An 11319-nucleotide genomic window follows, 5' to 3' on the forward strand; every position below is an offset into this window, starting at 1 on the left:
TGCAAATAGGAAAGTGTCAGAAATAGCCAAAGCATGATCCTACTAAGGAAGATAAATCCATTCCTGCCAACAACCGAAAGACCTAACAAAATCTTGCCCCAGACAGGAGTCAGACATTTAGGGTTTGAGTCAGCTAGACTATAGTTGCTCGGAAGCATCAAGACAGTTGACTGCAAGAGCTCAATCTCCACTCCTACAAGAACTTGGGGTTCGTCCCACTATCACACAACAGTCTACTCATGGCTGCAAAAACAATACATTAGTAGTTTTTTTAATTTTTTTAACCTTTAATATCCCTTTAATACCTACTTACAGCTGTTCTATTCTAGATAATATGTAATGATAATAGTACAAAACTAATTTCATATCAATGTTTGTCCTATCTCAAGATGTCCTGCAAGGAGGTCCCCTGTTCTGTTACCTGAGAACCATTAGGCTCCAACTGCCAATATCACCATATCTCACTGATGCTCTGACAGTATTGTTCTATGACTCCTCCCACTTTTGAGGATTACCCACTATAAAACCAGGCACATAGGGATAGGAGTCAGGAAAAGGAGAGGGCAGGTTGAATCACAGGAAATTAAAGCTCTATATCAGTAAAGGATTTCTAAAACTTTAGAATCATGCCCCCCCACAAAGATTACTCTGTAGATCTCACTTTAAGAAATATTGGTCCCAAAGTCATCTTTTATATCTACTCTTTTATAAATTAAAACTTTATAAAAATAGAACTTCTTTTTGCAGGAGTAATTTGCAATTGAAGAAGCATCATAAACTTGAGTACTCCCGCTCTTAAGAATGTAACTGAATTCCCAGAGGCTCTCAGAATCCAGTTTGAAAAACATCACCCTAGAAAACACCTGAAACGCAAACTAAGGTCCAAAACTGAGAGGGCTGCCAAACACAAAAAGCAAAATTAAAGCAAGGAGCAGATGAATAACATAAATTGGCCAAGAATGGGGAGCATTAAATCTTAGAAAATGGCAAAAGTATGAGACATCTGATTCTAACCAACCCTGCCCCTGAGTATTTCCAAAGCTTCAGATCTAAGATTTTTATTTCCTCAAGTCCTTTCTCCTAACACCAGCCCGTTGTGCTCTTAACCAAGTTCCCAAAGATGAAGGAAAACTTAAAATTTCTTTCCTCTGTTTCACCTCATAGTTCTCAGCTTCTCCCTAACTTTCCTGTTGCCTGGTTATAATTATAGCTTTCTATTCTTCTAACCTTTTAGTGATTCTCCTCTAGGCAATCATTTATAGTGATTTCCAGCCCCATCCTCCAAGCTCTAGAGCATTTAGCTATTCTCATTTCAAAGGCCTGAAACTCATTAACTCCTAACAAAGTAATAGATGTTAGTTATTATGCTTCCTAAAATTATAGCACCACAGAATGGTGATATTAAATAGAAAAAAATGTGTCCCTTCTTAAAACCTTTTAATCCTTCCCATCACCTCAGATAGTCTGATAAGTACAATTTCATGGACTAAGTCTTCCCATCTCTCCCATATCTCCTCAGGCTCCTACCATATCAGTCTCACCAAGCAAAGATATCAAGTCTCAGGCTAGAGAGGCACTTCCTGCAAGTCAGGCACCAACTGGGGACTACTTCATCATTCCTAAGGGAACAGAAAGAACTAGACCTGGGCTAGGAAGGAAGCATCTCCCTTGGGCTCCCCATAATATGACCTCCCTCCCCTCCCCCCTAGCCTATGTCCTGAAACCGACAGTGACAGACACGTTCAACTCCCACTCTTTATTGGGACAAAGGAAGAAGAAGGCAGACCGACACCACAGGCCCACCCGCCAGGGGTGTCCAGGAGACTTCAGCACCTAGTACAGCATGAGTATATCATAAATACAGGCAACATGGGATGGGTGAAGTGGGTAAAGTTTCCATACACAGGAAGAAGCCTAGAGGCCCTTCTAGTCTTGGAAACTGAGGCATACACTGCACTGGCACAGTCTACTTAAAGATAGAGGGGGGCGAGATTTCCATTTTGCAGATAGGGAGATATTCCCTACTGCGGATTGGAAAGAGGAAAGATTGCATGGAGGGAAATGCCTTTTTATACATCTGGAAGAAGAGCAGATTTCACCTTATAGATGGGAATGGGAGGGAAGGAGGAAAGTTTATTTTACATGTTAGCAGAAATGGATGTGGGAGGAAAGTGTCATTTTGCAGACAGGGTAAGTACTTCGGGATGATCAGTTTACATGGGGGAGAGCTCACAGGCCATTCCATTCCCAGGTGACAGGAGGGAGAGAGGTGCAGGAAAGGAAAAGGTCCTAGGCCTAGAGAACAAGAGAGGTGTACCCCACAGGCACCAGCCCCTCCACTCCATCCTTCCCACAGCGGAGCCAGTCCTCATCCACAGTCGCGATGACATGCAGCACTTCCCCATGCCGGAAGCTCAGCTGGTCAGGTCCTGCAGCATTGTGGTCACAGAGAGCTCGGACTGCCCTATAAGGAGCCAGAGGGAGATGCTGGGATGAAGTGAGGCAGGGGTGCCCAGCTGTCCCCAGCCTCACCTTCCCACTGTATGGTATGTCCCTGTTGGTTCAGCTCAGTAAACATCAGTTGGGCTCTGGAAGAGACATGGGGACCATCTATCAACATGTTGATTCTATTTGGGCCCCCAGCCCTCTCCTGAGCTCCAAACCCACTCTTTAGCTGCTTATTTGATGCAATTTGCACTTCTCTGGTGCTTCAAATTCAACATATGCAAACAAAATGACTCATCTTAACCCTCCAAACCAGTCCCCTTGTGTCCCCTATAGTGGTAAATGGCATCACCTTCCACCCAGTTGCTCCTGGCAAAAACCAGGCTGTCTCAGTCTTTATATCCAGTCGATCACCAAAACCTGTTTGATGTTTGTATCTCCCACCACTTTATCTATCTTTCTCTTCAACCCCACTGCCATTGTCCTCATTTAGGCCTCTCTACTCTTTCTCTGGACCATTGGCATATGATCTAACTGGTGTGCCTGAACCTTGACAACCCTGTCCAGCTCCATTCTCCAAACAGCAGTCAGAGCTGTTTAAGTCTAAAACTTAAAACTAGCAAGCCTGTTGTCACCAGACTTCAGACCCTTCAATGGCTCCCACTGCCTTGGAGTGATGTCCAGATTTCTTAGCTGGCCTACTGAAGCCATCAACCTCCCTAACACCACTGCCAGCATCCTCCACTCCAGCCACAACTAATCATGTACTCATAGTTCCTCACTTACCACACCTGGGCTTCTCCACCTTTGCATCCTGTTCCTTCAGATGCACACCCACACCATCACTAGGCCTTCTCTGAGTCCCCAGACCTGGGGAAGAAGCCCTGTCTCTATGGCTCCAAAGGACTCAGTCTTCCTTTCCTAGAGTCTTTCCCACACAGAATTGTAAATGCTCGTTTATTCACTGGTATCCCCACTGGAATACAAGCTCCTTGTGGGCAGGGACTCCAACAGGTTTTCCTTTGCATTCCCTCCCCCAGCATAATGCTAAGCACATAGTAAGTACTTGAAAAGTAATCGAATGGAAAATCAAGAAGCCTAATTCAATGGATTGAGAGAACCGAAGCCAGACCCTAAAGTCAACGCAGCCCCTCATACCAAATTAGAAGACCCCACTAAAGAGAAGAACAGTGCCCCAGTGGACACACGTGTGCATTCGTATACACATAACATAATAAAAGTTACCACTAACTGGGCACCTTCTGTGTGCCAAATGCTTTTATATTGAATAAAAGCACGTTTAGTCTTCATGACAACCATAACAAAAGTATAAATTATCCTCTTTTTACAGAGAAAGAAACTAAGGTTCAGAGAAATTAGTGTCACACCAATAATAAATAGCAAAGATGCAACGCAAACCAAGCACTGACTTTACAGCCCAAGGCCGTTTACACCGCCTCCCATCCACTCTGTGAAGACAGAAAAACACATAGGTATAACACGCACACCACTTTCTCCCCGACCCTCCTTACCTGTGGGTCTGCGCTGTGCTGGGTGCCGAGACCTCAAGTTCCTTAGGAGAAGAGGGAGTCTCGGGAGGTGCCCCCCGCTTCACCAGAGCCAACACACTCACTGTCGGGGGCAGCCAGCTGGATGGTCTCCTGGAGGAAAGGATGCAGGGTCACAGAGGTCAACCCACCTCCATAAAAAGAACCCAAGTACCCAGGACTTTGGAGGGAGGAAGAGGCTGAGGGACGCAACTGTGGTTCAAAAGAGGTCAGGATTGGTCACTGCTGACGGCAGAGTGGCAGTTGTGGGACAGTTACCTTTAGGGTGACTAGGGAGGTGACAACGAATGTCTACAACACCAAAAACTACAAAGGGACCTATGGAACCAGCAGGCTTAGATCCAGAGGGTCACTAGAGAGTACCTGAAGCCATTAAAGAGCTACCAATGGTCAAAACCTAGAGCAGGAGTTGGCGAACTGTTTCTTTTTTTCTAAAGGGCCAGAAAGTATTCTTGGCTTTGAGGGCCAAGAGGCAAAATGGACAATATTACGCAGGTATTTACATAACTGTTAAAACTTAACGACTTAAGAATATAACCATTTTTACTTCAGGGCTGTAGAAAAGCCAGACTGTTAACCTCTGACCTAAAGGATCCCTACTGAGTTTCAAACTGGGGTGACTGAGGGAATTCCCTGGTCCAGTGGTTAGGACTCAGCGCTTTCACTGCTGGGGCCCAGGTTCTCAATCCCTGGTCCAAGAACTAAGATCCCACAACCTGCGTGGCGCGGCCAAAAAAAAAAAAAAAACAAATTGGGGTGACTGAGGGCTCTGAGAGGAGATCAGAAGTCATAGAGAGGACCAGGAACCCCATTACCTGGACTTTGGGGCTCCACTCTCAGTTTCTGTGAGGCCCCCAGGCACTCCAAACAGTCTCCCCAGCCATACGCCTCTGTCTGGTGCAGCTTCCTCTGCGGGCAGGGACCTCTCCTGTGCGACCTCAGTTGCAGTCCTGTGATGCCTCAATCCCCATCGGGGAAGAGGGAAGCCCTCGGTGCCGCCAGAGGCGTAGACCCGGGAAGCCTGGGTCAGCTGCTCCCACCAGCTGCCTGGGGTAGGAGTGCTTGAGGGGGCCGAAGGGCCTGGAGGGGTCTCCCCAGAAGCCCCCCGGAGGCTCTGGGCCAGCCGACCCCCCCAGTGCAGCATGGCTTGCACAGTCTGCTGCAGGGCTGGAGGCGAGCCTGGGGGGTCAGGGGCCTGAGGCAGGCCCAGGGGCAGGTGGTGGTGGTGCTCAAAAAGCAGGTCCAGGTGGAAGGTGAGCACCGACAACGGCTGCAGCAGGAGCAGCAGCTCCGTGGACAAGGAGGGGCAGCCGCCCCGGGCCAGGGAGAAGAAGCCGGTGGGCAGGTACAGAAGGGACAGCAGGCCTGGGAAAGAGCAGGCTAACATCAGCCCCTGCTCTGGGCCTAGTCCAGAGCATCAGCCCACCAATCGGCGAACATCCTCCCAGGCCTCTTACTATGCTGGGCACTGGGGCAGAGAGAGGGGGACACGGAGGGGTGCAGAGCTGCCACATCCCCGCCTGTGTGGAACCACGGCCTAGAGAGGGAGACACACGTAGAACGTGTGGTGACAAATCTATAACGAAAAGGAGGACTTGAGGGCCATGGGAGCAAAATGGGCGAGCGGGGTGCGGAATGGGGGCGAGTTAGCCTAGTTTGAGGTGGGGGTAGAGCCTCGCTGAAGAAGGACCCAAAGGATGAATGAAAGTTAATGAGGAGGCAGGAGGGGCAGGAAGCCCTATTCTAGGTGGAGGGATAGTAAAAATAGGGCCCTGGGGCAGGAAGAACAGGAAAGGAAGACTGTCACAGGACCAGGGAAAGCCCCAGACCTGAAGGCAGCGAGCAGAAGAAGGCAGAGGCCAAATAACCAAGACTTTGGAGGTTACGGTGAGGATTTGGGTCGTTCCTCCTATGGACAATAAGACTCCTTGAAAGAGTTTTAAGCAAGAGAGTAGTAAGATCTGGCACCAGGGGGAACCAACAGAAGAGATCCCTTCCCCCACCGGCCCCAGCCTAGCACCCCCATCCTCTCCCATCTGAGCCTCTGACCTGCATCTTCCTGGAGACTGGAAAACCACAGCTCCAACTGCTTAGTGCTGGGGGAGAGAGGAGGGAACAGAAGTTCAAGGAGGTGGAGGACTCCAGCCCCCTGTGGGTGGAGGATGGGAGATGAGACTGGAAGAGGGAACGCCTTCTCTGGGGACATGGGGCACCCACCAAGTGTCCCACCCATGACACTCCTGCCATCTCCAGGCCATGGGAGGGATGCCAGAAAGAAGGCCACTCACTTGAGGAGGCCCAGGATGAAGGCATGGAAGCGGCTACGGCTGCTTCTTAGCAGGGCCAGACGGCTGACCTGGCCATACAGGGTTCCGAGGGAACGGGCGCTGGAGCCTGAGGACACAGGGCGCAGTCAGCCAGGCCCAGTCCCTGCCCCAGTCCCTGCCCCCGCCCACCCAGCCCCACACTCCTCCCCCTTCACCTGGCTTCACAGACGCCTCCACCACGCTCCAGGGGCTGCTCCGGCGCTGCCCAGTGATGAGGTCTTTCCGGAAAGGCTTCAGCCCGTCGGCCACCAGGGCATGGAGGGCCGGACAAAGTGTGGTCAGCACGAGGTGCCCCACATCTGGGCTCAGACGGCTATCCCCCAACTGGGCCTGGAGGCAGTGCAATGGGCATGGGTCCAGAGATACCTCCAGCCTTCTCCCCGCCGATTGCTCCTGCACCTCAGAGCTACATTCACCTCCTCAACCCCAACGCCCTTCCCACAGGCACCTTCACCTTCTGCACTAAGTTCCGGGCGGCCCCAAAGTGCGAGATGATTTTATCCACTGAAGCGCTGACAGCTATCAGGAGACCTGGGTGGGGGCCAGGGAAGGGAAGAAGCGTCAAAGCCCCCTGTCTCTCCCTAGGCAAACCCCAAGGGACTTGGAGAGCCCGGTTTACACAATTTGACCCTGAGAGAGGAGGGCCTAAGCGAGGGGAAGTTGATTCCCAAACCAAGGGTCGGAAGTCAGGGTGTCCTACCTTTTTTCTGCTCCTGCAGCTGGCCAGTCCCACTCTGGGCTTCTGCCATCCACAGTCGCTGGTCCCCGGGGACGCCGGTGAACGACCAGGAACTACGGACTGGGGTAAGGGAAGAAGAACGCAGTGACACCGGGGGTTACCCCAAGGACTCCAGGCTTCCACACGGGTCATCTCCCGCGGGTCTGCAGCATCCCTGCCCTTGAAGTCTTGGGAAAGGGAGCACAGGGCTGGGTGGAGCATAGGGCAGCTCGACCCGGGCTCCCAGAGTGAAATCCTGCACATATCTCAGCACTGCCATCCTGCTCCCCACTTCCCGGTTCCTATTTCCCTTCCTCACGGCCCAGCTCCTCGATCCCGGAAGTCCCGACGTGGGGCAGCCGCGCTCACCTCCCGCCTGCCAGGCAGAGGCCTGTAAGGCGGGAGATGACAGGGCGAGGGAAGGGAGGGGCAGCCTTGTGCCCGCCGCCTGGGGCCCTTGTCAGGTCTGCAGGGACCCAAGGAGCACGTGGGGAGCCTGGACCAATGGAAAGACAGACAGACGGGAAAGGGAGGAGAGACAGGGGGAGAGGAGACCCAAGGATTGGGAGGCTGGAAGGCGCCGGAAAGGGGAAACCGGGGTCCTGCGCCAGCATCTCGGAGGAGGGTGCCCGCTGCAGCCCACGTGGGGCTGGCCCCATGGAGAAGGAGTGACCAGAACCCCCTCAGCCAATGAGCTCAGCGAACTTCACCCTCTACCCTTCCCGAGCAAGGTGGGGATCAGGCTCGAACTACACTGGCCAGAGAATTCCACAGAGGGTGTGACCCAAGGTCCTTACCAATGGACTTGCTGGGACTCCCTTAAACGCATGAAAGCCTGCTAAGCCCGTATCCACTATGCCCGGGCCTCGAGGGAGAGTGGCCGGGCCACGAAGCGGAAAAAGCAGCAACCTTTGCCCAGTACAGGGAGCCAGCAGGGCCAGACTCCCCAGTACCAATGAACTTAGAATCCGCCCAGGTTGAAGGGCAGGACCCAGAATAGGTCTGGGCGAGGATGGGTGGGGCTTTGGAGTGGGCGGGGCAGCCCCGCCTGAGGCGTGGCCCGCGGGGCTGGCCCGGGTCCTTCTTACGTAGCCTGGGAGGAGGCGGTGGGCTCCTGGTCCAGCGAGGGGCCTTCGGCGGACGAGGTGGCCGTGGCAGCGGGGGGGCGGGTACCTGGCGGAGTGGGGAAGCCGCGGCGGGGAAGGTGCTACTTCTGGGAAAGAGCGGGGACAGCAGCAGTGCCAGCTCAGGGCTGGCCAGGCAAGGCAGGTCCCCCCTAGCCGGAGGCGAATAGGCCCCCACCGGGGACAGGCGGACAGGCAGCAGCTGCTCCTCTGGGGGACTCGGCGCCCCCAGTAGCCGCAGCCCAGCGCCGGGCCAGCCGGCCAGAGGCGCCAGGAGCAGAGACCCAGCTGCGGCCGCGCCCCCACCCTCCAACAGGGGGCGCCCGTCAGCCGAGAACCGGAAAACCAGAGGCCGAGGGAGCGGGAGGGGACTGGCTGCAGGCAGGATTGGCGGGGCAGGTGCGGAGGGGAAGGAGGCCAGCGGGATGGGCAGCCAGGCAAGGAGGGGCGGGAGAAAGAGGGAGCAAAGAGTTAGTCCCGTAACCCAAGGACCCACCCAGTTTCCCTTTCCCGGAGCGCTCCCTGGTAGAAGGGGACGGGAAGGATGGGTGACACAGAATGGAGGGGAGACAGGGGGTCGGGTTGGAAGCTTTGGAGGTGTGGGCGAGGCCAAAGCCCAGCCCTCCTCTCGCTACCTCCTGTGGCCTCTTACCCTCAACGCCGGCCTGCGGGCCTGGTTCCTCCGGCTCCTTTGCGGCTGGGGCCTCCTCACCAGCAGCTGGGCTCCCCGCCCTGCCCTCTTCGGGCTGCCCCTCTGCTATGGGCTGCAGCCCAGGTCGGTTCTTCTTCCTCCGTGGAGGGACGGGTGGAGGTGGGGGCCGGGGCGGGACCAAGGACCAGCCAGCTGGGGGGTCTCGGGGCGGGACTGGCGGGGGCGGGGCCCGGCTTCGGGACCTGAGTTCCTTGAAGGTGGTGACTTCCCGGGGAGGCGCCGGGGAGCCACCGAGCGACCCCGTGGGGGGCAGCTCGGTGTCTGGCGAGAAGACGATGAGCCAGTCACTGCGGTCTTTCTTGGCCTGCGGCACGAGGGGCAGCCCTGGGCCCCGCTTGCGCTTCTGGGCCAGCTCGTGGAAGGACGTGATTGTCCGGTGGGGCACCGGCTCCTTGCTGACGTCACTTCTCCATTCCCCATCAGTTTTCCCTACATCTGTTTTGGAGCCCGTATCAGTTATTCCTGTATTGGTCTTCCAACCGGAGTCGAATTTTCCAGGTTCAGTTTTCCAGCTAGAGTTAATATTCCCATTGACTTTCCAATCAGAGTTATTGTTCTCAGTGATTTTCCAGCCAGCTTCAGTTTTCTCTTTGTCAATTTTCCAAATGGGGTTGATTTTCCAACTGGGTTCGGTTTTCCCAGCATCGATTTTCCCATCATCAGCCTCTAGGAGGTCAGAGGTAGGGAGGTCCTGCTCCTCAGCCTCATCCTCTTCCTCTAGTCCTGGGGAAGGCAGGTCCTGGCAGGTGGTCAGGGCATTGCAGTTGGAGTCCAGGCCAGAGCCAGGTGGAGAGGAAGCTTCAGAGCAGGAATCAGGAGAGCAACAAAAGCTGTCTGGGGAGCAGGCGCCTGGACCTGCAGAAGCCAGTGGGGAGCCTTGCTCCAGAGGAATGATGCTGGGCTGAGGGTGGACATCCTCATTGCCAGGGAGGTCCCTGGAGTAGACCGAGATGGGGGACTCATCAGGGCTAAGATCTGAGCAGGAGCTGAGAGAGGAGGAGCAACCCGGGTCTGAGGGAGAGGCAGCCCCCTCTTCGTCCTGTGCTGGGTCCTGCCGGTTTTCTAGGCCTGGCCCATGCTCCTGGCAACATCGGCAGGGAACGGCTGGGCTGTTGGAATTGGCGTCCACCAAGGTCCCGCTGCAGGGGCCCCGGCTCTCCTTGCCCCCAGTGTCACCTGGGGGAGGGGATGTGCTCAAGGGCCCCTCCCGAAGCTCCGGACGGCGGGACAAGTGCAGGCCCAGAGAGACATGCTGGAGGTGGATGTGGTTGAGGTTGCAGAGTAAAGCCCTCTGAGGGGACAGCATGGTGCCAGCGGCGACGGGATGGCCTCTAGAGAATGAGGAGGAGCAGGCCTCTCACATCCACCTACCTGGCAACCGCAGATGCAGCCCTAGAAGACAGGGATGGTGAAACCCAGCCAGTGAGGGAGCGGGCCGCGGGAAGGACACGGAGGTGACTGACGGCTGGGGCAGGCCTGGAAAGGCGCCTTGGACAATATTTAAATGAGATGCAAATAGACATCGACTGGCCATTAGTTTCCGCTGCAGTGTTTGCAGGTGGAGTCGAATGTAACCCCCCAGGAATGGGGCGGGGAGGGTCAGAGAATGCGGCTGCGCTCTCGATCTCCTTGGAGGTGCAGGGGCTTGGAAAAGAATGGGGCCCAGAATGGACTCCGGGTCCTCTCTGCTGCAATCTGGCTCTGCTCCCCAGCCTGCCCCTCACTCCCAGGGGAAGGGGTCAAGGGACGCCCCGCCCAGATGCTCTGAAATTGGGTGGTGGGGAGGCTCGTCTGGCTGGTTGATGCAGGAAAGGGGCGGGCGTGGGGGAAAGGACGGAGCAGCCGTCATCATGTCAACTCCGCCTGGCAGTTGGGCCAGCCGGCACAGACCCCGAGCTCCGGCCTCCAGCCACGGTGCACGTTCACCCTGCTCCGAAAACCAGCGCGTCTATCCATTCTCTCCCCATTTGTCTCTATCATCCAGCTACCACCCCACCCCTTCTCTATTCATTTTTTACCGCTAACCTCTCTTGCCCCACCCCGCGTGCCCCAACCCGTCCATCCACACCCACAGGACGAGCCATCCTCACCAGGGTCCTCCTGCAACCGCTCCAGCGTCTGCTCCTTCGCAGCTCGGGTCCCCGCCCGGCCTGCACAGACTGGAGGGGAGGGGAGCTGGGACAACCGGCGCCAGCGCTGCGCAGCCGCGCCCCTTCACGCATGGGCGTGGCGTGGCTCAGACCCAGCCCCCAGCGCTTGACGTCTCGCCTGTGTCACCCACCCAGGCCCGGCTCAATGGCTTTTGATGCAGCCTAAGCTTTCAGTCCCAAGAGGGTCCTGAAGCCAAGGCCCGAGGTCCTCGCTTCCATGCAACTGCCCCCCACCCTGCCCATTCTAGACAGAGCTGCGCCCCTGGCTGGCACAA

General features: G+C 55.4%; 1 protein-coding gene across 8 annotated transcripts; it reads right to left on the bottom strand.

Annotated features, from left to right (window-relative positions):
- Positions 1-1737: 1737 nt before the first annotated feature.
- Positions 1738-11198, bottom strand: RUSC1 (RUN and SH3 domain containing 1). Of its 8 annotated transcripts, none has more exons than XM_004284598.3 (11): positions 10985-11198; positions 8835-10286; positions 8147-8557; positions 7041-7139; positions 6795-6871; positions 6496-6670; positions 6302-6407; positions 6063-6109; positions 4829-5378; positions 3978-4106; positions 1738-2464 (listed from the first exon to the last, which is right to left on the bottom strand). In XM_004284598.3, exons 2-11 carry the CDS (start codon positions 10198-10200, stop codon positions 2296-2298), a joined length of 3129 nt encoding a protein of 1042 aa, XP_004284646.1. In that variant the 5' UTR covers positions 10201-10286; positions 10985-11198; the 3' UTR covers positions 1738-2295. The 8 variants fall into 8 exon arrangements, with proteins under 8 accessions (XP_004284646.1, XP_033270532.1, XP_004284647.1 ...); XM_033414641.2 differs by having other exon boundaries at positions 6789-6871; XM_049701664.1 differs by having other exon boundaries at positions 2320-2588; positions 6789-6871.
- Positions 11199-11319: the final 121 nt, after the last annotated feature.

This window comes from Orcinus orca, chromosome 1 (assembly GCF_937001465.1).
Source record: "Orcinus orca chromosome 1, mOrcOrc1.1, whole genome shotgun sequence".
Lineage (NCBI taxonomy): Eukaryota > Metazoa > Chordata > Mammalia > Artiodactyla > Delphinidae > Orcinus > Orcinus orca.